Here is a 27,908-nt window from a genome sequence, read left to right as displayed (position 1 = left end):
CCCCCCCACTCGTGACACGGGCCTTTACTCATCTATTTCTCATAGATATATTATTATTAATTTTTTTTTCTGTAAAAGATCTAAAAACCGATAGAAAATCCCGGGGGACGGGGCACACAGCGGCCGGCTCCTGGCCAGCGGGCACGGCGAGGGGGGACGTGGCACCCCCCTTCCCAGCGAGGGGTCCCCGCCTCCTCCTCTCCCCCGTCCCTCCACGGGAAGGGGGGCTGTGTCCCCCTACGCCTTGGGGGACACACACGATCGTGCGCCCCCCACCCCACGGGGGGGCTGGATAAGGCCACGGGCGATGGGCTGAGCAGGCAGCCCGCAGGCAGCACGGGGCTCTGCGGACCCCCGCCCTCGGTGCCGGGGGGTTGCGTGGGGCGCCCCGGGGGGGTGCGTGGGGCGCCCCGGGGGGGCGGTGGGCGCAGGGCTAGGACTTGCCCTCGGCGGGGTTGTACTCCGTCTCGCCGGCCGAGACCTGGGAGATGCGGCGCGTCGAGCGCCACAGCCGCCGGTGGAACTGGCCCGGCCGCACCTGGGCGAGGGGAGGGGGTGAGCGCCCACCCGGGGGGTCCCTGTCCCCTTCCCCAGCCCCTTCTGGATCCCCGCGCCCTTCGTCCACCTCCCTCCCCCTTCGCCATCCCCACCCTCATCCCCTTCTCCCTCCCCATCGCCTCCCAAATGTCCACCTGCTTCCCCCTCCCCACCCTCATCAACTCCTCCTTCCCCATCCCCTTCCAAACACCCACCACCCCCAGCCCCTTCCCCAGCACACGTCCCCTCCCCAACCCCACCCTTTGCTCCACCCACTCATCCAAATCCCGATCCCCATCCCTCCTCCCACCCCCATCCCCTTCCCTGTCTGCACCCCCACCCATCTCCTGACCCCTTCCTCGTTGCCATCCACCCTCCATCTCCACCTCCGTCCCCGTCCCCACCTCCATCCCCACCTCCGTCCCCACCTCCGCCCCCTTCCCCTTCCCCATCCCCACCTCCGCCCCCTTCCCCTTCCCCGTCTCCACCTCCGTCCCCTTCCCCACCTCCATCTCCACCTCCGCCCCCTTCCCCTTCCCCGTCTCCACCTCCGCCCCCTTCCCCACCTCCATCTCCACCTCCGTCCCCTTCCCCACCTCCATCTCCACCTCCGCCCCCTTCCCCTTCCCCGTCTCCACCTCCGTCCCCTTCCCCACCTCCGTCCCCTTCCCCACCTCCGTCTCCACCTCCGTCCCCTTCCCCTTCCCCTTCCCCATCTCCACCTCCGTCCCCTTCCCCACCTCCGTCCCCACCTCCGTCCCCTTCCCCACCTCCGTCTCCACCTCCGTCCCCTTCCCCTTCCCCTTCCCCATCTCCACCTCCGTCCCCTTCCCCACCTCCGTCCCCACCTCCGTCCCCTTCCCCACCTCCATCCCCACCTCCGTCCCCTTCCCCTTCCCCATCTCCACCTCTGTCCCCTTCCCCACCTCCATCCCCACCTCCGTCCCCTTCCCCACCTCCATCTCCACCCCCTCCCTTTCCCATATCCCCTTCCCCGTATCTCCCCTATCCCACCTCACCCCACCTCTGCCCCCCTTTTTCTGGAGGACAAGCAGAGGTCCCCAGCCCAGCAGCACCCAGCGGACACCAAGGCATGACCCCTCCCAGTCCCACCACCGCCTGGGGCGGGGGTCCACGCTCACCTCAGCGGGCTGCCCAGCCCCCACCACGATGAGCTTGCCATCCTCCAACCCCACCAAGATGTGACTCTTCTCCTTGGTGACGGACACGCTGTGGACGGGCACCCGCATGGGCACGGGGGACACGGCCATCCTGAGGCTGTGAGAAGACGAGTGGTGGGATGGGACCCCTCGGGCACCCCAAGGGGGTGGTTGGGGTGGGACGAGGCGGGTGGTAGCCCTCACCTCTGGAGGTCACGGATCTCCAGCCCGCACTGCATGGTCCCCAGCACCACAAACTCCTCCGTCAGGCACATGGCCGTCACCTCCTCGTCCAGCGGGACGGAGGAGAGGTGTTTCCCGTTCACCGAGTAGAGGTGCAGCGCAAACCTGTCCTGAAAGAGAGCGAAGACGGGGGGAACACACACGCTGAGGGCGACGAGGGGGAGGACACACGGACACCTGGCCGTACCTTCAAGCAGGCTCGTTGACCCACGGCGGTCTGGGCGACCACCTGCCCCTCCGGCCCCACGGCCAGGTGGGAGAGGACGGCGGGTGGTGAGCTCTCGCCGGGCGGCCGCAGGGACCGGATGAAGAGACCCCGGCGGATGGTGTGGATGATGATGGTGCCGTCCTACGGGAGGAAGGGGACACGGGGTGATGACGGTGGCACTGCCCACCCCGCCGCCCACCCCGCCACTCCAGCTCACCTTGGAGCCCGACACTGCCATGTCCAGCTCGGTGCTGATGGCCACGCACGTCACCTCGGCGTCGTGGCCGTACAGGACCTGGACGGGTTTGGGAGCCAAGCCGCTGGAAAACCCACCCTGGCGTTGGGGACACGGGGACCCTCAGTGACCTGGTGGCAGTGCCCACTGCAAGCCACCCCATCCGGAGCGCGGGGGGTAAGGGTCAACCCCTTACCTGCTGCAGGACCTGCCACACCATGCAGGTGGTGTCCCGGGATCCAGAAATGAGGTAGATGCCGCAGAGGTCAAGCGCCAGGCAGGTGACAACGTCTGTGACACCCAGGGGGACACCATGAGGTGCTGGTCCCATCCCACCGTGCTTGGTACCCCAACCCCGTGGGATGGCACCAAGACGTGTTTTGGGGCGTGGAGATTCTCTGCGGTGGAGCCTGGCCTCTCCCCAGAAGACAGGGGACACCGGGAGATGTCCCCTGCCCTTCCTATGCCCCCTGCCTCCACCCTACAAAGCCACTGGGGCATCATCGGACCTTCATCATCATCGGATGACGTACCTATGTGCCGGGTGATGTGCCCAACGACCTTCCCTTTGGCCAGCGAGGTGACACGGAGGCTGTTGTCCCAGTGTCCCCCACTGAAGAGCAGCTTGCCGTCAGGGGACACGGCCAACGTGCGGGAGCACAGGTCCACGCCGGGGGCGAAGGGGCCCTGCAGGAAGCGCTGGGTCCTGGTGGGGAGGGATGTGGGATGGTGGCAGAGCCATGGGTGGGCTGGTGGCACCTTTGGGGACCATCCCCGGGGACCCTGCGGCAACTCACTTTGCATTGGAGACAGTGGGGTCTTTGGTGAAGCTGAAGTAGTTGGAGATGTTCTTGTCATAGGGCAACCAGTTGTGGGTCCCCAGCAAGCCGTTGGCACTCACGGTGACCTGGGCAGAGGTGAAGATGGAAGTGATGCAGTTCCTACCACAGGAGCCCTCCTGGGGTTCGGCCCTGGTCCCCCCGGCTCAGCAGCACGCACCCGTGCCTCAGTTTCCCCTCACTCACCAGGATGTCGGGTGATCCCTGCGTGATGAAGGAGTGCGCCTGGTTCTTGGGGACCACAGCTTGCACCAGGGCCACCCCATCGCTGATGCCCTGTGGGGAGACAGCAACTGGTGGGCACCCTCCTGGCCACCACCACCCCCCTGAGTCCTGGCCAGGGACCACCCAGGGTTGTCCTCACCTCCACGAAGAAGGACTTGAGCTGGTCCAGGTTCTCAAAGACGTTGGGTGAGCGGGTGTCGAGGCGGGCCAGCCTCCGGGCAGCGCTCTCTGCCGACAGTCGGGCAGGGTGCGGCTCCTTGGGGGGCAAGGGAACCCATGAGAAGGGGGGGTGGCCCCCCAAAAGGGGATATATTTTGGGGAGGGGAAGGGTATGAGCTACCTTCAGCAGCTGGCAGGGCGTCTGCCCAAAGTTGCTGATGATGCCCTCCAGAGCCTTCCTCTGCGTCTCATCAGCAATGGCATCCAGGTCCACGGCCCCTGGGGATGGGGATGGTCACGGGGGGCCACCTGGCAGGTGCCCCCCCCACCTTCCTGCCCCACGGCTCACCCTCGTAGGTGCAGTAGTAGAAGACGTTGAGGGCCTCCACGGCAGCCGGGCCTCGTTGCTTGTACCCAAAAATGAGGTCGATCCACTCGTGGAGGTGGGCTGAGACATACTCCGACTCCTGTCCAGGGATGGGGCATCAGGGTGGGCCCGGAATGCCCACGACCCCCCCAGGGGCGGGAGTGGAGGAGGGATTGGGATGGGCTCCACCATCTCACCAAGGCTTTGCGGTGCTGGTAGATGAAGTCCTCGCGGGAACGCGCCCACCGGGGCAGCACCACGTCGCCCACCTTTTCGTTGGAGAGCTGCAGGCAGCCCAGGTCGAAGCCTGCAGGCAGGTCAGCCAGGGGGTGAGGGACACCGACCCCCGCCGTGGTCCCATGGGTGCTGTCCCGACGACGGGTACCCCTTACCATTCTGGTTCTCCAGGAACTCGGGGAAGTAGAAGAACTCGGGGATGAGCTCCTTGACGTCCACAGGGTTCTCCATGCGGGCTTGCCACGCTGCCGGCACCGAATGGAACTGCCGGTCTGAGCAGTCAAACCTGGTGGCACAGGACACCTGGTCGGAGCCTGCTCGTCCCCTGCTACGTCCCCACCCCAGGGTCCCCCCGCCGGGTGCCCACCTGCCGCTCTGCAGCTGGATGTGGAGGGTGGTGAAGGGCTCGGTGCGGATCAGGTAGTGCATGACGCCCGCCGCGTTGGAGTAGTGCGTGCCGTAGTGGAACTTGTCCACGGTGCCCGAGGGGTCCTCAAAGCTCTCGTACCTTGGGGGTGAGGCGGGGAGGTCCACCAGGAGCCGGCCAGGCGGTCCCCAAGGCCCCCGTCCCTCCTTTTTTGGAAACACTCACTTCTCCTTCACGTCCCGTGCGTGCCGCTCGTTGGCCACCCCGATGGGCTTGGACAGGTCCCGAAACACGGCTGGGTCGGTGAGGTCGAGGGTCTCTGAGACGTAATCCCGCAGGATCCAGGGGAACTGGGTGGGGTGGGAGGCGGGTGAGGCTGGGAGGGGGCCCGGGCTTGCTGGGGGGACGGGGACACACACGGGTGCTCACCACAGGGTACTGGGAGAGGTCGTTGTAGGTGCGCCCCGCAATCGTGTTCAGCTGCATGAGGTACTCAAAGTTGGAGATCTCCCGCAGGACCCATTTCTGGAGTGGAGGGAGGGTGGTTGAGATGGGCTGGGGGGGAGCAGACACCCCCACCGCATGGCCATCCCTGTCCCACAGCCACCCCTGGTCCCATGGACATCCCCATCTCATGGCCATCCTTTGTTCCATGTCCATCCCAGGTCCCATGGCCAAATCCAACCCAGACATCCCTTGTCCCATGACCATCCCAGGTCCCATGGCCATCTCCAACCCACAGCCACCCCTGGTCCCACGCTGGCACCCTCCCCTTTGCCATCTGGGAAGGAGAGGGGCAAGGTGGGGCTAGCACCTGGGTGAGCCCTGAGGCTTTCAGCAGCTCCTGGGGCGACCGGCTGCCGAAGTAGATCTGGTTGGGGGGACGCAGGCCGAGGATGCAGGAGTACACCTTGTTTCTCACCTGGGGGGACACGGGTAGGACATGCAGCGGCCGGAGCCTGGGCCGTGCCATGGCCCTGGAGGGGTTTGAAGGGGGGAAAGGGTGCCACCACCTTTTTTTTGAAATTGAGGAAGTAGTTGGCCTGGTCGATGAAGAAGAGCTCGAGCGCGGAGCGGCGCAGGTTGTAGCGGCGCAGGTGGACCTCGCGCAGGTGGGACAAGGGGCGCTTGAAGTCATATCCGATCCCTGCCGAGACAGGGGTGTACAGAGCCCCGCGGGCATCGCTGCCCACCCAGACCCCAATTCCCGAGGCAGGGATGGAGGCCAGCATCGCCCTGGGGCTGGGAAGAGCCCACCCCCAAAATGGCCAGCACCCGGCGTGATGGGCTTCTGGAGGAGATGGGATGGGCGGGGGGTTCCTCACCCCACTTTGCTGCAAGGACCCCCCACAAGGAGCACGTGCCGTTACCTCCTTCCGTCTCCTCCTTCTCGCTGCTGCCGTCGTAAAAGTAGACGTGCTGGGTCGTCACCTCCAGGCGGCCGGGGACGACGGCCACCGTCGTGATGAGCTCGCAGTCCTCCGAGACCACCAGCTTCTCCCGCTGGTTCTGCTCCTTGGGCTCAGTCCTGGGTGACAGCAGGGGTGAGGAGACCCCGGTGACACCCCCAGCCTGGGCGAGCCAGTGCCACGGCAGGGGATGGAGACACTCACTGGTTGTCCAGGACGGGGAGGTCCTCCTCAGCCAGTTGGTCATCCTCCAGCTCGCTCACCTTGGCCTCCTTGGCCATGGCGAGCGGGAGGGACTCGGTGGGGTTGTGGAGGTGGTCAGCTCCTGAAAAGAGGAGGGGGTTAGCAGACACCCCCAGCCACCCATGGCTGGGGAACGAGTCCTGCAAGGGTTCCCCATCCCACTCCCCCAACCCCAACGGGGTCCATGACAGCTCCCAGCTCAACCCCACCATGTGCATCCAACCGGTGGCACCCCGCCTTGCCCGCCGCATGGGGGGACCCCTGGGCGCCCCGCTCCCATCAGCCTCACCCAGGTTGTCCCGTAGGGCACTGGCCTCCAAGTGCTGGTCAAAGTTCAGGTTGGGCACCAGCTTCAGCCTCATCCGGGAGTAGGTCTCGGCGCTTGAGAGCTTCCAGCGAACCTCTGGTGGGTTCCTGGGGGGCAGGTGGGCGTTAGACACCCTGGGGACTCCCAGCCGTGTCACCCCTCCCTGGGGACCGAGGCAGGGGCTCACCGGTCAGCCCAGGCGGAGCGGGGTGAGGTGAGGAGGCGGCACAGGGACCGCCACTGCTTCAGCACGGTGCCGTGGTGGTTGTTGGCCTGCTTGAGCACGTTGGCGTGCCGGGTGTTTTCCGCCTTGGCGCGCTTCACCGCCGGCTCCAGCACCAGGTCCTGCCAAGGGAGTAGGAGAGTGAAGTGACAGCAGGGCTGGGGCTTGGGGACATCCCTGAGGTGAGGATGACATCCCCAGGGCAAGGAGAACATCCCTAGGATGATGTACTTGGGGTGAGAAGCACATCCATAGGATGACACCACTGGGATGAAGAGCACATCCCTAGGATGACATCCCCAGAGGGGGGAGCACATCTCCTGGATGACATCTTTGGGGTGAGGAGCACGTCCCCAGGCTGACGTCCCAGGGTTGAGGAGCAGGCAGTACCTGGAACATCTTGCGGCTGGCCGCCTTCTCCCGCTCCCGCCGCTGGGAGCTGCTCATCATGGCATCGTAGCAGGCGTTCCAGAAATTGGACATGTGGTCATGGCTCTTGGCAAAGGTGTCCATCTCAAACTGGGCCATGGTGGGCTGCACCTACCGACAGAACCAGGAGGAGAGGGGAGGTGTTTGCACCCACCAGCCATCATCCAGGCTATGAACACCCTGCCCTGGAGGTCACCCCTGCAGGCTGTCCCAACCCGGCGGTGACATGGGGACAACACTGCAGCATAGACCCATCTCTAAGTCTGGGAAGGTCTTCCCCCAACAGCGATGCCACCCCATGCCCCAGGGCACCCACGTGCTTCTCGATGAAGCCCCTCCACTCCGGGGTGGTGCAGAAGAGCTGGAAGTCCTCGTAGAAAGTGAGGCTGCCGTTGGTGGGAGGCAGCGAGGGCAGGAAGACCTGCAGCTGCAGGGTCTCATAGCACTGGTCCATCAGCGTCCGGACGATGGGCACCAACCAGGAGAAGGTTTCCGACTTGGTGTCCACCGAGCGTCGCAGCGGCGTCTCCAACTTGCCCAGCAGGTAGCAAGCCTCGTCCTTTTTGGGGGCCGAGGCGGTCTGCAGCAGGCTGTGGAGCTTCACGTATGCCAGCGAGTGCAGCTGGCGTGGAAACAGGACATCAGATGGGGCCACCTGCCGTGCCCCAAGGGCTGGGGTCTCACCCCGAGCCCCAGGAAGGGTTGACCCACCTGGGGGTCCTGCAGCATGATGTAGCCCACGAGAATGCGTAGACCCGTCTGGGCCATCTCCTTGAGGTCGGAGGTGCCGTTGGCCAGGTGGTACCAGACGCCCAGCTTGTCCAGCAGACTGTTCACCCCCTCGTAGATCTGGGGGGGGGGGGGGCACAGTGAGCCCCCCCGCCCAGCCACGTGCCCCCTCGCCTCTCCAGCTGGCCACATGCAAAGCCACCAGGTCTGTCCCCATCACCCCGCCACCCTCGGTTTGCTTGACGTGGGTTTGGGTTATGGGTAGGAGTTAGGATTAGGTTGAGGGGTTGGGGCTTAGGGTATGGGTTTTTGGTAAGGCTGTAGGGTTAGGGTTAGCGGTTAGGGCTGGGGTTAGGGTGTAGGATTGGGGTTAGGGTTGAAGTTTATGGCAAGGAGGTAGGGTTAAGGTTTAGGATTAGGATTTAGAGAGTATGGTTAGATTTACAAATTTGAGTTACGGTTAGGGTTAGGCTATAGGATTAGGATTTTGGTTTACAGTAAGGCTGTAGGGTTGATGTTAAGGGTTGGGATTGGGGTTAGGGCTAGGGTATAGAATTGGGGTTAGGGCTGAAGCTTACGGCAAGGATGAAGAGCTAAGATTTAGGATTAGGGTTTAGGAGGTATGATTATGAGTTGGGGTTCTGGCTTAAGGTTAGATCTTAGGGTATAGGGCTAGGGTTTGGTTTAAAGTAAGGGTGTGGGGTTAAAGTTAAAGCCTAGGATTAGGTGTTAGGATCAGGGTCAGGTTTTACACCAAAGGTTAGAGGTAGATTTACAGGTTATGAGTTAGGGATAGTGCTTAGGGTTATATTTCAGCGTATGGGGTTAGTTTTATGATAAGGCTGTAGGGTTAGGGTTAAGGGTTAGGACTGGGGTTAGGGCTAGGGTATAGAACTGGGGTTAGGGTTGAAGTTTACAGCAAGGGTGTGGGGTTAAGGTTTAGCATTTGGATTTAGGTGGTACAGTTAGATTTACAGTTTAGGGTTAGGGTTGAGGCAACAAGGCTATGGTGTTGGGTTTATGGCAAGGGTGTAGGGTTAAGGTTGAAGCGTAGGGGTTAGGGTTGAATTTGGAGGTTATGGGTTAGGGTTATGGTTTAGGAGTAAGGTACAGGTTATTTTCTAAGGTGAGTTCAAGGGCTGCAGGTTGGGGCAGGGTTTTGGGTCAGGGCTAACATGAGGGTTAGCATTAGGGGTCAGAGCTCAGGTTTGGGACCAGGACCCCCTGCTCGTGCCCATGCACCTTCTCGCTCCACAGGGCCTGGTTGTTGTGTCCTTCAGAGAACAAGAAGTCCTGGAGCAGCCGCAGCAGCTTGAGGGCGTTGTGGGTGAGACCGGGCAGGGCAGCTGGCCCCGACTCCTTCAGGTCCGTCAGCGCCGACTCCAGCATCATCTCCAGCAGGCTGCGGGAGAGAAGGCAGCTCCGTGGGGTGGTCCTCCCTCGGAGTCCACCCCCTGGACCTCGCTCCCGACCTGGGCAGGACTCACCTGCGCTTGATCTCATCGGGGGGCCGCACCAGCTCGCACGCCGACCCCAGCTTGGTGAGGACGGAGAAGACCTGCCCGCGTTCCCTCCAAGCCACGTCGTCCCAACCCTCCACCCCGCGCCAGGTGACCGAGAAGACGATGTTGGTCAGGAGGTTGCACAGCTCCTCCTCAGGCGTTTGCTGCCAACGGAGAGGAAGGGTGAGAGGTTCAGCGTCCAGCATAGCCCAGGGTGGTGGGCACGATGGTTTGGGGCTCACCTGGGGGTTGCTGGTGTTGGAAACGTTGTCACTGGGTAGCGTGTCCTGGTAGCTGTTCTCATCCAGGACGTTTGAGAGGCTGGAGCTCTTGCGTGCTCGCATCCCTGGGAAGGGCTTGAAGCTCTCCAGGGGGGAGGGGGTGTCGGGGCCGCTGGCGGGGGTCTGCGTGCCGCTCTCAGCCGTGGCGACGGAGCTGGTGCTGGCCAGCTCAAGCCCCAGGTCGAAGGGTGAGGTGGAGAAGGGTGAGAGAGGGTGGTAGACACCATCGAAAGGAGGACCATCACCGGGGTTGGAGGATGAGCGGCTGGCCCGGTCGGAGGAGTCAAAAGACTTGAAGTTGTAGGAGTGGAAGGACTTGGTGCGGCCGCTCGGGGAGATGGAGTGGTCGGAGAAGCCCTCGGAGAGCTCCTGGTCTGAGACCTCATAGCCCAGTGGCAAGAAGACATCCAGCTCCTGCAGCTCGGCTGGCGGTGGGCTCATCCCCTCTTTGCCGGAGGTGTCTGAGAGACGGAGGAGCTCCAGGCAGCCCCCGTTGCCCGCGATGCTCAGGCTGTGCTGGCGGGACTCGTAGGACTCTTTGACGTAGAGCTTGGTGAGCGTGTCCTGCCAGCCGGCCAACCTCGCCAGCTGCTTCACCATGTCCTGCTGCGCATAGATCAAGTGGAAGAGCTGCAAGAGAAAGCCAAGGGCAGACCTGATGATGTTGCCCCAGCTCCTGGTAGCCTCTTGGGCGGGGTTGGCCCCTCTGAGGGGCAGGATGCTTGAGCACTCCACATCTTCCATAACCATCATGGAGTGCTGGGGTTGCACCACGTCCATGCTGGCACGTCCACCTGCCGGCAGCCCTGTGCGTGGGGTGTTACTGCCATCCCCACGGCCCCTGCATTCGGGCACGGCTGGGTGCCCATGGGTGGCTGCGGGGAGCTCAGCCCCAGGGCGACCTCCCAGTCACAGGCCCTCGTGCCCATGGCCCCGCTCACCTTGCGGCAGATATCGAGCCGGACCGTCAGCTTGGCCCGGTGGGACAGGTAAACCACGGCCACCAGGTCCTTGTAGTTGGGAGGGTCTATGGACAAGGAGAGACAGTATGGTGGTGGGACACCTCCTTCTGTCCCCAAAAGCCACCAAAGACCCCCAGCCCCAAGACCAAGCTACCGGTGATGACCCCATGGCATGTGTTCAGGATGGGTGGCCAGGGCCAGCCTGGTTTCAGCTGGGTGCACGGTACCTGCCCCGAGGACCTGCTCCGAGAGGCAGCGGAAGAGCAGCATGGAGCCGGGGACGTCAGTGAGGCAGGCAATGAGCCCCTGGTACCCGATGTCCTTCAGCTTCAGGCGGTTCTTGCTGCGCTCAGGGACCCTCTCATACTTCAGCATCTTGTAGAGGATCTGGTGAGACAGAAAGAGGTGGCCACACCACTGTGGCAAAGCCCCCGGTAGCTGGGGATGGCAAGAGGTTGGTGCTGGGGACCCGCCTTACCTTGAAGACTCTCTCCCGCACTTCATCCGAGAACTTCTTCTGCACCAGCAGTGAGAAGAGGACCTCCACATGGCCCGGCTCAAAAAGGAAGGCGAAGAGCTGCTCCTGGGCAGGCGATCCCTTCAGCAGGCTGTGGATCACCTCCAGCGCCCCGCAGACCTGTGGGACATGGGGCCGGTTGTCCACTGCCCTCCAGGTGCCCCATTGGGACCTCAGCAGCTTCTCCCCACCTGCTGCCAAGCGCTGGGCCAGCCCATGGCACACTGAGGTGTTTGGGGACCTGGGTGGCTTAGTGCCGTACCTGCTGCTCATCCTGCGCCCCAGCCACGTAGTTCAGCAAGCTCTGCATCTCCTCCCCAGAGAAGCTCCTGCAGAAGAAATCCTTCACCAAGCTGAAGAGGGATGTCTGCACTGTCTTGATGTCGTCGGTGGCTGTGGTCTTCTCCCTGGAGGTGCTGATGGACAGACACGCATTGGCATTCCCTCTGGGGACGGGCACAGCCACCCTCCTGCCCCTTGTCACCCCTCGCCAGCATGATCCCAAATCCCACCATGAAGCCTGAGGAGCTCTGGGGCAGCCTGGCGTGGACATCCCTTCTGGCCAACCCTGCCCACCGGGAAATGTCCACCCCATGCATTTGGGTGTCTGCGGGCGTGAGCACCCGCAGTACCACGGGCATGAAGAGACGCATGGGGTCAGACGAGAAAAGGGCATCACCTTGTTGCAGAAACCACCATGCTCTTGGGTGCTGCTGGAGAGATGCTGGGGGTGGATTTTGGGGCTGACCGGGCACAGCTCTGGGTGCAGGCTTGGGATGGGGCATGGCCATGGGGAGTGGAAGGTCCTGCACCCACTACCATGCTCCCACACCGGAATATTATCCCATGAGGTGCTCGCACGGCGGGATATTGCCCCAGGCAAATGGTGTCTACCCCAAACTGCAGCTCCAAGGGGTGAAGCCCACCACCAGACCAGTGTCGGGGGGTTCCAGCTACATGTGGCAGCTCACCTGTAGTACGTCCGGATGGAATCAAGGATGTACTGCACCCCGTACTTCTTGCAGATGCGCTGCTTGTGGTCCTTGATGACGTTGGCCAGATACTGGATATGACCTGCAGGGAGAAGGTGTGAGGGGCTGTGGAAGCCCGCTGGGATGGAGAGCACCCCCAAGCACCCCCAGTTCCCACCTAAGCGGACGGCGAAGTCGCTGTTGCTCCAGATGCGGAAGTCGAAGAGGAGATGCTGGTAGAGGAGGTGCAGCAGGAGCCCGCTGCCCTCGGAGGCCACCTGGTCCATGAGCATCTGCGAGGCCATCAACATGCTCATGTCCAGCAGAGGACCGGAGACCTGCCACGGGCGAGAGGGGAGGCTTGCAGCCCCGGCGTCCCCCTTGGGGAATGGCCCCGAGGACTGCGGGATGGAGCCTTCGGTAGCCCCCCACACCTTCTGCAGCAGCGCCCCGATGATGGCCGGCCCGTGGCACTGCACCAGGCTCTCCTGGTTCACCGGGTGGTTCTGGATGAAGTTCTTCACCAGCAGCAGGAAGGCGGCCACGCTGTTCCTCTCCAGCCTGCTCTCTGCAAGGCACAGGGCAGAGCCCCACCGGTAGCTGTGAGCCCTCTTCCCACCCCAACACCTTCCTACAGGGCTGCCTGCAACTGCCTGCAAAGGGCATCCTGGAGGCCCCACTGTTGACTTTTCTCTGCAAGGTTTTCAGCCTGTTCCCCTCTTTCCCCCAAATTTAAGCTACTGGAAACCTCTGTTTTTCTGAGCATCTTGGAAATAGGCAGCTGGGTTTCGGGAGAAGGCCTGCTTCACCTATGCAGGAGAAGGCTGCTGCATGAACCCAGACACCATCAAGACATCAGAGACTCCACACAAAGGCAAGCCAGAGGTAAGCAGGCTGGAGTCACCCACGTCTTCCCAGAACTGCTTATGACTAATTAGGTCATAAAAACATTAAAAGGTGTCAATGGTTTCTCCATTACCCCATAACTCTTGGTGCCCCAGGCAAGACCTCTCATGCCCACGGTGGACACCAGCCTGCTGCAGGCAGCGCCCACACGGCAGCACAGTTACCTCCAGCACCCGAGCAGGACCCATGTCCCACTCCACGTCCCCTGAGGTCCTCACCTGAGGACTTGCCCAGTGGGATGAGCATGCCCTGGGCATTCCTGGAGGATGTCAGCTCTGGCCCCACCAGGTCGTTGGTCTCCTGCTCATCCTCGGGCTCCTCCTTCTTGGACACCACTTGCTCGAGCAGGGGCAGCAGCACGCCCATCCCACCCACGCAGTTGACCACGTCCTGCCAGAGGGAGGTGAGAGGCTTTGCTGGGTGCTGCACGGCGATGGCAGCGTAGAGGAGGAGGTTGCACGTGCACCTGGGGTCCACCCTGCCTGCTCACAGGCTCAGCTCAAGCCAGGGAGAGCCAGGCCCTGTTGCTAGCAAAGATCAGGGTGTGCCCTGACCCATCCTACAGCACACACCTGAAACGGGTCCCCAAAAACACCTGTTCCCTTGCACCACCCATGGTGCCCACCCTGGACACCGAGGACCCACAGGGCATGCGGGTCCTTAGGGGACCCATGGGGCATGCAGGTCTTTGGTGCACCCAATACCACATAGCAGAGTCCCTGTAGGGTCCAGAGGAATCACCATGGCCATCCAACACCCCTTGGGGGTTCCTGCCCCTTCCCCATACCCCAGGAGGGGTCCAGCTGCCTCCACGCCACGGGGCCAATGGGCCAGGATAGACCACCCAGCGCTCAGCGTACCTTGACGTCCCAGTTGACCACCTTGTGCCCCGTCAGCCTCCCATCCAAGCCGTGGCTGGGAGAGAGGTCCAGGCAGATGTTGTTCCTGCAGGCCTAGAAGAGAGCACCATGGGAGCATCTTCGTGCTCCTGGAGATGTCACCTATGGCAGAGGGTCTACCGGTGCCATCCGCATCCCCGGGGGTTGGCTCTCCTCACCTGTGGGGTGTAGTACAGCAGGAGCTTGCTGCTGAGCTCCACCAAGTCACCTTCCAGTGTAAATGGTGATGTGACGTTTGGCCCTGGGGGAAGAGGATTGGGGTGAGCTGGAGCATGGTGGAGGAGATCCCAGTTGCCACCAGCATCCCTGTGGATGTCCCCCGCGTCCCACCATGACGCACCCGCACAGAAGAGCGCCTTGACCTGGGCTTGCTGCAGAGCCTCGCAGAAGATGGCCACAGAGCCGAGGTGACCCTCCAGGGAGGTGGGGCTGCCCCACTCGGTGTCCTGGCTGCCTGCCGCTGTGGTGGCCACCACCCCCTCTGTGGGGAGCTGAGTGGGGGTCCAAGTGTGGGGGCCCAGGGCGGCAGGGACGGACTGGGAGCGGCCGAGCGAGGGGCGTGGGGGGAAGACCAGCTCTGGCCCATGGGATGCTGGTGGGTGGCTGGCAGCGGTGGCGGTGGTGGTGGTGGTCCGGTGGCCCGCGGAGCCGATGCAGCAGGAGGTGAAGGACTGGAAGGGAGGAGTTGTGCTTGGCACCCGGCCCCGTGCCATGGGGAGGGGTCCAGCTGGGCGTCGAGGGGTCCCTCACCTCGTGGAGGGAGGGGAAGCGGAGCTGCGCTGTCTTTCGCAGGTGCCCATCGGTGTAGATGCTGACAATATTCTGGCCGAAGGGCCGTCGGCCGGCGACGTGGACAATGTCAACGCAGTGCTGCGGGGACAGGGAGGGGGTGTCAGGCGCCCTGGTGTCTTCGTTGCCTTCCCTGATGGGGACGGGGATGAGGAAGGAGACAGGGATGGGGATGATGCTCACCCAAGCCGAGTCGTTGAAGGCAAACTCTGGCAATGCCACCGTCATGTAGTCCTTCTTGGTGCAGACGGCCACCACCAACACGCCGCCGGCGGTGAAGAACGCCTCAAAGCCCGTCCCTCCAGCAGTGAAGAAGCTGTTGGAGAAGCACGGTGAGGATGTTAGTGCTGTCCTGCCTCATCCTCACCTCAGCCCCCCCCGGTCCCTTCTTTGAGCCTCACCTGTAGAGCTGCCTCCTCTTCGGCCTCGCCGGTGGTTCGGGCTCCTCCTCGCTCAGGCACAACCAGGCGTGGAAGGCGAAGGCACCACCGGGCCACTTCTGGACGGCAGGCACCATGATCCCCGCCATGCCGGGCGTCAGGTCGAAGCACTGCAGCGCCCGGGGGGGTCCCTCGACCCGTGCCATCCCCGAGAGCGCCCGGATGACGGGTGCCGCGTAGGGATGCGGTCCCTGACCCCGCTCGTGCCGCAGCAGCCGCAGCAGCTGCCGCAGCTCCCCGGGGCGGATGGAGAGGCTGCCCAAGGCTCGCAGCAGCTCCAGTAAGTTTTCGGAGCAGGCAGCTGGCAGCGCCGGCTCGGTGGCCAGGGCACCCAGCAGGCAGCCCACCATGCCTGCCTTGACGCAGGTGAGGCGGCTGGGCAGGGAGGCGTCGCAGAGCCGCCGCAGCCAGCCCGAGAGGAAGACCTGCAGCTCCCGGCACGCCAGCGCCGGCAGCCAGGCCAGCAGGATGAGCAGGGGTTGCTCGTTGCGGATGGGGCGCACCGGGAAGGAGCTGTGGTCGCCCTCCACTGCCTGCCAAAACACAACAGCTGGTTGGTGCAGCCCCGAGCCCGTGGAGAAGGACGGAGCCTGCCCCTGGCCACCCTGGGCTGGCAGCAGAGACCTCGTGCATGAAGCCCCTTGGAGACTCCCGTGCATCAAGCGTACCAGCATGCTACTGTCATGCGTCAAGAGTCTTGGAGACCCCTGTGCATTGAAAGTCTTGGAGATCCCCACACATGAAGCATCTTGGAGACTCTCCTGCATCAAGGGTCCTGGAGAGCCCCGTGCATCGAGGGTCCTGGGGAGCCCCGTGCATCGAGGGTCCTGGGGAGCCCCGTGCATCGAGGGTCCTGGGGAGCCCCGTGCATCGAGGGTCCTGGAGAGCCCCGTGCATCAGTCATGTCAGAGACCCCTGTGTGCCTTGGAGACCCTCGTGCATCAAGCACCTTGGAGACCCCCACAATCAAGCATCTTGGAGACCCTGCCACATCCAGCAGTACCAGAGCAAGCAGTACCATATCAGAAAGGGCTCAAGACTCCCCGAAGCTGACCATGGCCCCAGGACCCCTTGGGAGGAAGCTGGTGGGAAACTAGCAGAGTGGAGAGGAGAGGGGGGCGAGGAATGGGGCTGCCGGGGGCCGAGACGTACCACGAATCACCAGCGCTGAGGGCTTTGCTCAGCGTGGAGGAGAAGTGGGCATGCTCACCATGTTGAGGAGCTCCTGGAGCAGGCGTTGGGTGGGCTGCCCTTGGCTCCTCAAGACCTCGTAGAGGTGGGCATAGCCGATGCGCTCCTTGAACACCTCCTGCAAGCACCCGGGCACGTGGGACCCTGTGCTGAGCCCCACCACGTGCTGCTTTCACCCCAGCCCACCTCGCAAGGTGAAAATGCCCAAAGCCATCTGCTTTTGGGGTGTCCTCCCTGCCTCTGGTCCGCTGCCCACCTTGGCCGAGGGCGAGTTGCTCATGATGGCGGTGAGCACCCCGATGGCGTGGACCGCGATGGCGTCGGAGCTGCCGTCAAAGACCTACAGAGACATGGGGGTGGTGGGTCTGCAAGTCATGGGGTTGAGGGGACACAGCCCAACCACGCCTGGTGGTTTGGTTATGAGGCGGCCCCTTAGGGTTATGGGGTGGCCCCACACGATACCTGCTGGAGGCCATCCCTGTCCGGTGGCTGCGCGGGGACCTCGTCCCGGGCTTCGCCCGCCTCCCGTGAGCTGCTGAGGTAGAGCTGTGGGACACGGGGTGGGTGTCAGCCCTGGGGAACGGCACCCAGTATGGGGTGGGAGGAAGAGGGAAGGGGGTTACAGAGGGTCCCCACCCTGGGGACGCTGCTGCACCGTGGCCACCCCATCCCAGCATTGTTTAGAGCCAGGAAGGGTGAGGACAGAGATGAGGGTGCCCCACCCTAGTGTCATCAAGGGGGGACACCAAGTTGGCCGCCCCGGTACCTTGCTGTTTTGGAGGAGGCGGATGATGTGCTCGAAGCAGTTGTTGCTGAGAAAGACGGCTTGGAGGACCGGCCGGTCCTCACAGCTCAGCATGGCCGGGATGGCATCTACGGCGAGGTGGAGACGGCTCAGCACCGACCCCGCGTCCCCGCCCCCATCCCGCACCCCCACCCACCTACCCAGCATGAGGACACGGACAGCGATGAGGCCACCGGCCGCCTCCGGCGCCAAGGAAGCGACGGGCAGGTCCGAGTTGAGCACCCTGAAGTAACCATCCAGGAGGACACGCAACGGCATGGGGCCGGTGCCGGGGCTGCTGCCGTGCAGCACGTGGACCACGGCCACCACGCCGCGTAGCGCCAGCTCCAGCAACCCGGGGACCGGGGGGGTCCCCCCGCCTCCCCGCCGCAGCACCCCCAGCAGCACCTCCACCGCCGCCGGCGTGATGGCCCGCAGCGCGTTGGGCTGTCGGGATGATGGGGGGAGACGGGCTTTTATGTCGCCTATCGCGATATAAAATCCTTTATTTAAGCTATTAACGCTGAGCCCGATGTTTCCAGCCCTGCAGGTTTCACCCATCTCGCCGCACCCCACTCCTGGGTGCGTGCAAGTGAATTTAAAGCCAATTTCAGAGCTATTCATCAAATCCTGATTTTTAAGCATCGGGTTAATTAAAACCTATTTCTGCTCAAATTTATCCAGCCAAGAAGTTCTCATCTGTCACCCCAGAGCCAAACCGGTGGTGAACAGGCAGCTTCAGCTCAACCCTCCCTCTAATTCAATTACCTTTTTTTTAAGGTAAAACCCACTGAATTTAGAGCTGGAAGTTTAAATATGGTTTTTAAAGGCGTTTGAAAATTAAGCGGTTTAATTCCAGCGTTCATCTCACTTGGCATAAATAAAGCTTTGGGGTTTATCACTTGGATGATGAGCCCAAGTTCCGCCCCCCCCGCCCCCTTCCCAACACTACCTTGGATCCGGAGAGGATGGCCCCAAAAAGATGGATAAGTCGGAGCTGGAGTGTTTCGGGAAGCTGCCCTCCAGCTTGGAAACTCTCTGCGAGGATGAAGAGGGAAAGATTTACTTTGGGGAGTTAGTGGTAAAAAACAACAAAGGGAAAAATTCTCTTTTCCGCCCAAATCCACCCCAAAAACCAGCCCATGTGGGAACTGGACCCTGTTGATGATGGAGGGGATGAGGATGCTCAACGGTTTTGCAGCTCTGGTTGCGCCAGGGGAGGTTTTTTTGTCCTAAAAAGATGGGGTTTTGTTCAAAAGTAGGGTTCAGTTGGGGATTTACAGGCCGTTGGGTGCGCTGGGAGTTTTAGGTGATTTTTTTGCAACGCTTTTGCCTCAGAATGGGGGTTTTCTTTGGGGGCTTCCCCGGAAAAAAAGTCCCCTTTGCATTGATTTTTGCAGGCTCCCCGGGACACGCACAACTCAATCCCTGCTTCGGGTTCCTACACCTGCCCCCGGGACCCCTGTACGTGCCCATATGGGTATGGGGTCCCGGGGCAGGTATAGGATCCTGTATTTTCCCTGGAATCATAAAGGGATCCTGGGGTAGACACAGGATCCTGTATTTGCCCTTGAACATATAGTGATCCTGGGGCAGGTGTAGGCTCCTGTATTTGCCCTTGAATCATATAACAACTCTAGGGCAAGTATAGGATCCTATATTGGTAGGGGGAGGTATAGGCTCCTAATCTGCGAGGGCAGGTATAGGATATTGAGGGGCAGGTATAGGATATTGAGGGGCAGGTATAGGTTCCTATATTTTCAGGGGCAGGTAGAGAACATCCTGGGGTAGGTATAGGATCCTATATTTGCAGGCGTAGCTATAGGGTAACCTGGGGCAGGTATAGGATCATATATTTGCCCTCCTCTTGGGCGCCTGCAGGGTCCTGGGGCAGATATAGGACCCTATATTTGCCCTCAGATCATATACTGACCTTGGGGGAAGTTATAGGCTCCTACATTTGCAGGGGCAGGTAGAGGAGAACCAGGGGCTGGTATAGGATCCTGTATCTGCCCTCAAATCATATACCTTCCACTGAATACTATACGCCCCCACGGATCCTGTATGTGCTCCTGGATCCCATCCCTACTCCAGCACCCTCTACCTGGATGCTCTGCACACCCATGGATCCCATACTGACCCCCTGTGTGCCCCGGGGTCCCGCTGCCGGAGCCCAAGCCCGGATCCGGCGGGCGACGGGGGGGTCCGGACCCCCCACTTTACCTTGGAAGAAGGCGCTGAACTCGGGGGGCAAAGGGGCCGGGGAGAACTTGTATTTACTCTTCTCCTTCGCGCTGATGACTTCGCTGGAAAGAGAGGGGTGAAGTGTGGGGGGGAAGCGGGGGGGGGTGTGGGGGATTTTGGGGTGCGGTGGCGGGAGGGGGGGGGTCCCTGCTCACCCGCTCAGCTGTCGCCGCCAGGTCTGGTAGGGGTCGAAGAGGCACTCGCAGAGATGCAGGGCATAGAGCATCCCGCTCTCCAGCTGCGCCCCGCTTTGCTCATCCTCCCGGACACTCTTCAGCTGCCGGAGAAGCGGGATTAACACCCCACCCACCCCCCCAGACCCTCCTCTGGCTGAGCCCCCCCCCAAATCGGGGCAGGGGGTTCTCCCCGCACGCTCACCTTGCTGCCGCAGACCCGCAGCAGCTTCAGCACCTCCGCGATGAAGCCGGGGGTTTTGTCCGTTTGGATGTTTTCCAGGTTTCTGTGAGGAGGGGGGGATAATGTTTTGGGGGGGTTTAATGCTTTGTGGGGGGGGTTATTGCATCGTGGGGGGTTAATGCATCGTCGGGGGGATAACGCCGGTGCAAGCCAGGGTAGGTCCTCAGCTGAACCCTGCCAGTGGCTGGGAAAAGGTGGGTGGGGGGGGGATATAGATGGTCCCCCCCTTCCCATGGACAAGGAGGTGGTGGCTTCGTGGGGACGCCGCTGCCAGGGGTCACCCTGCGTCGGCTGGCAGGAGGTGGCAGGGCCCAGGGGGGTGGGATGCACCTGGGGGGCTCAATGAAGCACTTTAGGGGGGGTGTAAATACTGTTTTTTGGGGTGATGTGATGCACCTTGGGGGGCTGATGATGCACTTTTTTGGGGGGGAAGCCACACTTTGGGGGAGGGATGCTGCACTTCAGTGAGGGATGCTGTGCTTTGGGGGGGTGATATGCTTTGGTGGCAGGGGGGATGCTCTGCTTTTGGGGTGTGGGGGGCGATGCACATCCAGGAAGGTGCCGTGGTAGTTTGGGACCGCGGCAGTGTGGGACCAGTTTGGTCCTTTCAGTGAAGATTTTGGGGTGGGGGGAACAGGACCCAGAGATGTGGGGTCCCCTTAGTGCCCCCCAGCACCTGGGTGCGGAGCTGGGCTGCATTTGGGGCCGATCCTACAGCACCGGGAGGACCAAAAGCAGGAGCACCCATGGGTGGGGGGGGATGGAGGGGCGGCGGTGGTGGGGTGTCACCCACCTGCAGATGATGATGAAGAACTTGAGGAGGAGCAGCGCCTGCCCCAGGCTGGCCCCGCCGCCCTCCTCCCGCGGGATCTGGGCCACGCACTGCCCCAGCCGCTGGCTCAGCACCTGCAGCACCTCCCGCGGCAGCACCGGGATCTCCGACACCGACTCCTCCGGCCTGTGACGGGGAAAACAGGGGTGGCAGGATGCGACCCATAACCCCCCCCCCACCCCCCCAACCCTCCCCACCATCAAACTCCTTCCAAGCTTCAGACCGGATGGTTTAAAACCACTGAGAGCGGATGAGCCGCCGCAGCAAAACCCAAATTTAGCTGTGGGTGTCACCCTTGCAGCACCCAAGGGTGCCGAGGTGCTCCTCACCTCCTGGGCTCCAGGGAGGGCAGGGCAATGATCTTCTCGAAGTTCATGACGAAGGCTTCCAGCCACTGCTGCAGGTAGGAGAGGTCCTTCTGCAAGGGTGAGGGGCGAGGCTGGAGCCGCTGGCCAATCAGATCCCACAGTGACCACCGCCCCAGAGGTATCAGCCAATCAGCAGCCAGGGAAGTCAAGATTACACAAACACCCCCCTGCCCCACACCAGGAGCCACTGGCCAATGGGAAATCAGAGCCAGACAACCTGTAGAAATGCTGGCCAATCAGCACCAAGAGTAACACAACCTGTAGAACCACTGACCAATCACCAATCAGCACCCAGGGCGGCGCAACCTGTGGAGCCGCTGACCAATCAGCACCCAGACCAGCACACCTGTAGAACAGCTGACCAATCAGCACCCAGGCTAGCACAACCTGTGGACTTGCTGACCAATCAGCACAAGCCATAGGGCTCCTGACCAATCATCATCCAGAGCCACACAACCTGTAGAGTCACTGACCAATCAGCACCCAGGGCACCTGCCCCTACAGACAACCACCAGCCAATCAGCAGCAAAAGCTGCCGACCCTTTAAAGACACATGCTGGCCAATCACTTGCAGAGGGTAACTCACCCCTGGGACCTGCCAGCCAATCAGCAGCCAGAGCACTTGCCCCTACTGGCAGCTACCAGCCAATCAGCAGCCAGAGCCGGGCGCGGGCCCCTGGCACCGCCTGTGACAACCCCCAGCCCGGCGGTTGTGCAACGGCTGTGATTCACCCCCGGCTGGCACCGCGCCCCGGGGCCGGGCACCCCCCACCCGGCACACCTCGGGGTGACCCACAGCCCCGAGCACCCCAATGCAGCCCCTTGGGGTGACCCACATCCTGAGCACCCCAATGCAGCCCCTCGGGGTCACCCGTGTCCCCGAGCACCCCAATGCAGCCCCTCGGGGTCACCCGTGTCCCTGAGCACCCCAATGTAGCACCTTGGGGTCACCCGTGTCCCTGAGCACCCCAATGCAGCACCTTGGGGTCACCTGTGTCCCCAAGCACCCCAATGCAGCCCCTTGGGGTGACCCACATCCTGAGCACCCCAATGCAGCCCCTTGGGGTCACCTGTGTCCCCGAGCACCCCAATGCAGCCCCTTGGGGTGACCCACGGCCCCGAGCACCCCAATGCAGCCCTTCGGGGTCACCCGTGTCCCTGAGCACCCCAATGCAGCACCTTGGGGACACCCGTGTCCCTGAGCACCCCAATGCAGCACCTTGGGGACACCCGTGTCCCCGAGCACCCCAATGCAGCCCCTTGGGGTGACCCGTGTCCCCGAGCACCCCAATGCAGCCTCTTGGGGTGACCCACATCCCCGAGCTCCCCAATACAGCACCTAGGGGTGACGCACGGCCCCGAGCACCCCAATGCAGCACCTTGGGGTGACCCACATCCCTGAGCTCCCCAATACAGCACCTAGGGGTGACGCACGGCCCCAAGCACCCCAATGCAGCACCTTGGGGTGACCCACATCCCCGAGCACCCCAATACAGCACCTAGGGCTGACGCACGGCCCCAAGCACCCGAATGCAGCCCCTTGGGGTGACACACATCCCCCAGCACCCAAACGCAGCACCCTGGGGGCCCCCAGCCCAGGCAGGGGCCATCCCGCCTTGGGGACACCCCGCTCCCCACAGGGACCTGCCCCCCCCCATCCCCAGCTCCCTGAGAACTCGGGGGGCCCGATCGCTCCCCCACGCACCCACAGCACCGCTGCAACGCAGGGGACCCTCAGGGGACCTCCCGGCCCTCCCAGAGGCATCCCCCCAAAACCAACCCCAGTCCAGGACCCCCCAAACCCCCACACGAGCTGCCGCTTCCCCCGCGTCACCCATTTCCCCCCCAAACGCGCCCCCCATCCCCCCATTTACCGCCGGGTACCGCTCAGCTGCAAGCGCCGCATCCGGCGGGGCGAGCCGGGACGGGGTCCCCCCATGTACCCCCCACGCAGACCCCCCGTTACCTGGCCATCGGGGGGAGCGGGGTCGTCCATGACCCCGGTACACGGCGAGTCACGCCGGCGCAGCCGGGCCGGGGGGGGGATCGTTGTTATTATTTGATGTCCCTCCACCCCCCCCCCCCGTTTCTCGTTACCGCTTCGCTTTGCTCTTGTGCAAAGCCACCAAAAAAAATAAAAAAACCACCCCAAAAAAAAACCCCAACCCGAGCGTCAGGAAATGCCAAGTCACCCGCCGCCCCAACGGCGCTTCCTCCCGCCGCGCCCGGCCGCCCGGCGATGTTTTGGGGTGCTGCTGGTTGCATCCCCCCCTCCCCCCCCCCCCCCCAGCCCCAGGCGCCCACCCAGCGGCTGTGGGACGCAGTCAAAGGTCGTGGTGGGGGCGATGGGACACGCGGGGTGATGGACGTCGCCGCCGGCGCAGCGCGGACGCAAAGCTCCGCGGGGTTTCGAACGCCGCGGATCACCGCGCCGAAAACACGAGCCAAATCCTGCCATCGCGCGCACACACCCCCCGCCCCGGCATCGGTGTGACCGAAGCCGGGGTGTACTGAGTTTGCCAGTTCTCAGCATCCTTCCTCCCCACCCAAGGTTCCCCCTCGCACCCACCCGGCGCCGGCGTCCCATCCCGGCGTGGCGCTCACCGGGCCGGTGCCGGCGGCCGCCCCCGCCGGTGCCCGTCCCAGCCGGTTGCCAGCTGGCAGAGCCTGTTGGGTGGCTTCTGGGCTCCGGCGGCGCGGTGCCGCCTGGGAAGGTTGTGCCGGCACCTCCATCCCTCGCCGGTGCTGCCGAGAGCTCTGGAACCCCCCCACCCCCCCACCCCCAAAAGTGAGGGTGGCAAAGCCACCGCGTTGTCCCCTCCCTGGCGCTGAGTCCCATGGGGTGACACGGAGGGTCCCGGCGGTGGGACCGCACTGGGGACCCTGCCAGCTGGAGGGGGGGGGGCTGGTGTGGGACAACATGGCCGGCACCACCCACGCCACGGCACGGCCACCCCGTGGGACACCCCTGGGGACGCGATGCGAGCTCTGCCCTATTTCACAGCCGCGAGAGATAACGCATCCGCTCCCGGCACGCGGCCCTCCTCAGATCTCACCAGCCAGCGAGGGGGACGGTGACAGGTGACACTCCCGCCGAGGTGACACCCGGACCGGTGGCATCACCCGCTGCCCCCGGCTCGAGCCTCACAACAAGCCCGGTAGTGGGGTGGTAAAAGGCTGACACGGTCCAGGGACGCGTCCCGGCAGCCGCGGCCTCGCCGGCTGCTTGGGGACGTCACCGCGGCGAAGGCCAGCGTGGTTTTGCCGAGCGACACGCCTGGGGAGGTGACACCGAGGTCCTGCCTCGGCCCTGGTGGCACGGCCACCCCAGCGGTGCGGCACGGCGAGCAGGCACACCCCGACGGCCTGGCACGCTGTGCAAGGGCGCACACCTTAACGGCGTGGCACGTGTGTCCCCCCGTACGACCACACACATCCCAACGGCGGGGCACGTGTCCCCTGCACCACCACGCACACCCCGACGGCGCAGCTCCTGTCCCCGTGCGAGTGTGAACACCCCGACGGCGGGGCACGTGTCCCCTGCACCACCACGCACACCCCGACGGCGCAGCTCCTGTCCCCGTGCGAGTGTGAACACCCCGACGGCGGGGCACGTGTCCCCTGCACCACCACGCACACCCCGACGGCGCAGCTCCTGTCCCCGTGCGAGTGCGAACACCCCGACGGCGGGGCACGTGTCCCTGTGCAGCCATGGGCACCGAATGGTGTGGCACGTGTCACCTGTATGAGCATGTACACCCCAACGGCGTGGCGTGTGTCCCCGTACAACTCTGGACACCTCCACGGCGTGACACGTGTGCCCACATGACCACAGACATCTCTACAGCGTGACATGTGTCCCCGTACAACCACGAACACCCCACACATGTCCCCGTAAAACCGTGGACACCTGATGGTGCAGCACCTGTCCCGCTGCGAGTGTGAACACCAAAACGGCACGGCACATGTCCCTGTACGACTGTGCCCAGCTGACAGCGCGGCGCATGACCCACGTCCGACTGTACCCACCCCACGGCGTGCCACGCGTCCCCCGTACGACCATGCCCACCCCATGGCATGTCCCACATCCGACTGTACCCACCCCACGGCGTGCCACGCGTCCCCCGTACGACCATGCCCACCCCATGGCATGTCCCACATCCGACTGTACCCACCCCGTGGTGTGCCACGTATCCCCTGTATGACTGTGCCCACCCCATGGCATGTCCCATGTCCCACATCCGACTGTACCCACCCTGCGGCGTGCCACGCGTCCCCCGTACGACCATGCCCACCCCATGGCATGTCCCACATCTGACTGTACCCACCCCACGGCGTGCCACACGTCCCCCGTACGACCATGCCCACCCCATGGCATGTCCCACATCTGACTGTACCCACCCCACGGCGTGCCACACGTCCCCCGTACGACCATGCCCACCCCATGGCATGTCCCATGTCCCACATCCGACTGTACCCACCCCACAGCGTGCCACGCGTCCCCCGTACGACCATGCCCACCCCATGGCATGTCCCACATCTGACTGTACCCACCCCACGGCGTGCCACACGTCCCCCGTACGACCATGCCCACCCCATGGCATGTCCCATGTCCCATGTCCCACATCCGACTGTACCCACCCCACAGCGTGCCACGCGTCCCCCATACGACCATGCCCACCCCATGGCATGTCCCACATCCGACTGTACCCACCCCACGGCGTGCCACGCGTCCCCCGTACGACCATGCCCACCCCATGGCATGTCCCACATCTGACTGTACCCACCCCATGGTGTGCCACATGTCCCACTGTACCCACCCCACGGCGTGCCACACGTCCCCCGTACGACCATGCCCACCCCATGGCATGACCCACATCCGACTGTACCCACCCCACGGCGTGCCACGCGTCCCCCGTACGACCATGCCCACCCCATGGCATGTCCCATGTCCCACTGTACCCACCCCACGGCGTGCCACGCGTCCCCCGTACGAGCCCCCCAGGACCCGTCCCACCGCACCGTTTCTCCCCAGCGCCCCACAGCGAGGATTTTGGGGTTTTTCCCCACCCGTCCCCGGCGGTGAGTAACCCCAACCGCGGTGCCGGCACCGCCGGGCTCCGGCCCGGGCCCCCACCATCCCCTCGACGCGGGGCCGTCCCCCAGCACCTGTGTCCACCATTTAATGATTTATTTAATTTTTAATCTCGTGCCGGGGCCAAAATGGGCCTGGGGTCGCGTGGGAGCGGCAGCACCCACCGCCGACGGGACCCTCGCGGTGCTTTAACCCCTTTTCCCAGGATGGAGATAAAGGGGGGGGCGCGGGTGGCTTTGTTTTGGGGGTGCAGGGGACGTCGCGGGGCTGGACGCGGTGACGGGCGCGACGGCTGACCCCATCGCCAGCTGGGACCGGGGTCCCCATCCCTCCTGGCGTCGCCGGCCGCGGTCCGGACACACGGCGTGGTTTTGGGGTAGAAATAACACCCTTCACCCCCAAAATCCCGGCTGGTTGCCCCAGCCCGCCGGGGCAGGAGCCGGGGGGGACACGGGGGGGGGTGTGTGTCTCCCCTCCTGCAGGATCCGGCCTCCGCACCCTGGGAGCGGGGATAATTCAGGGGAAAACGAAGTGCCAGGGACAGCTGGGGGGGTGGGGTGTCCCCCCAGCATGCTGCCAGCTGGGGACCCCCCCATTCCACGAGGACACCTTCCCCCCCCCCCCGCCCCCAAGGGACCTGGTCTGATCGGAGCCCCTCGAGCAGAGGGAGACATGACGCAGGGGGGAGGTGGCGGTGCCAAGGGGGGGCTGGGGGGGTCCCCCGGAGCAGGACAACACCCCCCCACCCCGAGGCAGGGCACCCCCTCCCCATCGCTCCCGACGCTGCTCCAATGTCACCGCGGTCGTACCTGCGGGGACCCGGGGGGGGGCGTACGGACCCCCCTCACCCTCCCCACTGGGTGCAAGGGGGGTGTGGACCCCCCTCGGGAGGTGTGGGATGCAGTGGGGGGGGGTGTCCAGGGGGATGCGGTAACCCCAAAGGGGGGGTCGTGGACCTCCGGGGGGGGGGGGTCGCGGTGCCCCCCATGAGGGTCGCACGGCGAAGGGGGGGGTCGCGGACCCCAGGATGCGGCAGTGGGGTGCAGGGGGGACGCGATGACCCCCCAAACAGGCAAAACGGGGCGGGGGAGCGGGATATAGCAGGCGGGTGGGGGGGGGGGGGCAAGGCGGTGCCCCCCAAGTGGGGAGCCCCCCCCGGGTGCTGCGATACGCCCAAGGTAGGGACCCCCCCTTCCCAAAGGCAGGGGGTGCAGGCAGGGGGGTGCGCGCAGGGGGGGATGCAAGCGTGGGGGGGGGGGGGGTGTTGATGGGGGTAAAGGGGTGCTGCCCCCCCCCGAAATAAAGCCGGGGGGGCGCCTCCGGTGCCGACCTCACCTTAGCGAAGTAGAGCATCCAAAGCTCGTAGAGCCGCTCCCGGGAAGCCATGCCGGGCCGGCACGGCTCGGTACGGCGCGGCACGGCGGGCAGCTCCGCCCCCCCCCATCGCCGGGCCCTCCCCCAGGTACGCGGGGGGCGGTCACGGGGCCCCCCCGGTACCGGCTACCTGCTGCTGGGGAAGGGGGGAACCCCTCTCACCCCACCTTTTCACCTCCCTCCCCCTCCCCCCCGGCAGCCGGGGGGGGGTAAAGGTAAAAGGGGAGGTGGGGTAGGTAAAATGCCCCCCCCTAATAATTATCACCCCCCAATTAAACTTGCGCGTCCTGGGAGGGCGGGGGAATAAGCCTGGCAGGGTGGAGGAGGATGATTTAGGGTTATTTGGCCTTTTAAATTTTTTTTTTTAATTTTTTTTAAATTTTTTTTAATGCCCCCCCCCGCCTTTGCCTCCCCTTTTT

General features: G+C 63.7%; 1 protein-coding gene across 1 annotated transcript; it reads right to left on the bottom strand.

Moving 5' to 3' along the window:
• Nucleotides 1-34: 34 nt before the first annotated feature.
• On the bottom strand, nucleotides 35-27,561 carry NBEAL2 (neurobeachin like 2). Its single transcript, XM_064445206.1, is given in 55 exon segments — nucleotides 35-538; nucleotides 1,680-1,815; nucleotides 1,902-2,050; nucleotides 2,128-2,289; nucleotides 2,366-2,482; nucleotides 2,580-2,674; nucleotides 2,917-3,089; nucleotides 3,181-3,290; nucleotides 3,409-3,498; nucleotides 3,587-3,703; nucleotides 3,788-3,885; nucleotides 3,956-4,073; nucleotides 4,171-4,280; nucleotides 4,366-4,496; nucleotides 4,578-4,718; nucleotides 4,803-4,927; nucleotides 5,007-5,102; nucleotides 5,392-5,577; nucleotides 5,579-5,724; nucleotides 5,948-6,105; nucleotides 6,191-6,311; nucleotides 6,519-6,643; nucleotides 6,724-6,881; nucleotides 7,150-7,299; nucleotides 7,505-7,810; nucleotides 7,900-8,037; nucleotides 9,160-9,319; nucleotides 9,405-9,583; nucleotides 9,662-10,330; nucleotides 10,642-10,727; nucleotides 10,890-11,049; nucleotides 11,141-11,299; nucleotides 11,442-11,595; nucleotides 12,151-12,253; nucleotides 12,329-12,488; nucleotides 12,585-12,718; nucleotides 13,275-13,446; nucleotides 13,917-14,009; nucleotides 14,114-14,196; nucleotides 14,296-14,626; nucleotides 14,706-14,825; nucleotides 14,928-15,060; nucleotides 15,146-15,717; nucleotides 16,395-16,493; nucleotides 16,632-16,715; nucleotides 16,838-16,921; nucleotides 17,142-17,248; nucleotides 17,321-17,606; nucleotides 18,112-18,197; nucleotides 19,383-19,465; nucleotides 19,559-19,680; nucleotides 19,782-19,863; nucleotides 20,614-20,778; nucleotides 20,982-21,070; nucleotides 27,451-27,561. Coding segments are annotated over 55 exon segments (8,367 nt in total). The 5' UTR covers nucleotides 27,502-27,561; the 3' UTR covers nucleotides 35-433.
• Nucleotides 27,562-27,908: the final 347 nt, after the last annotated feature.

The sequence above is a fragment of the Phalacrocorax carbo genome, chromosome 2, assembly GCF_963921805.1.
Source record: "Phalacrocorax carbo chromosome 2, bPhaCar2.1, whole genome shotgun sequence".
Classification (NCBI taxonomy): domain Eukaryota; kingdom Metazoa; phylum Chordata; class Aves; order Suliformes; family Phalacrocoracidae; genus Phalacrocorax; species Phalacrocorax carbo.
The sequence above is the reverse complement of the archived record's forward strand: the minus strand, read 5'-3'. Positions and strand labels throughout refer to the sequence as shown.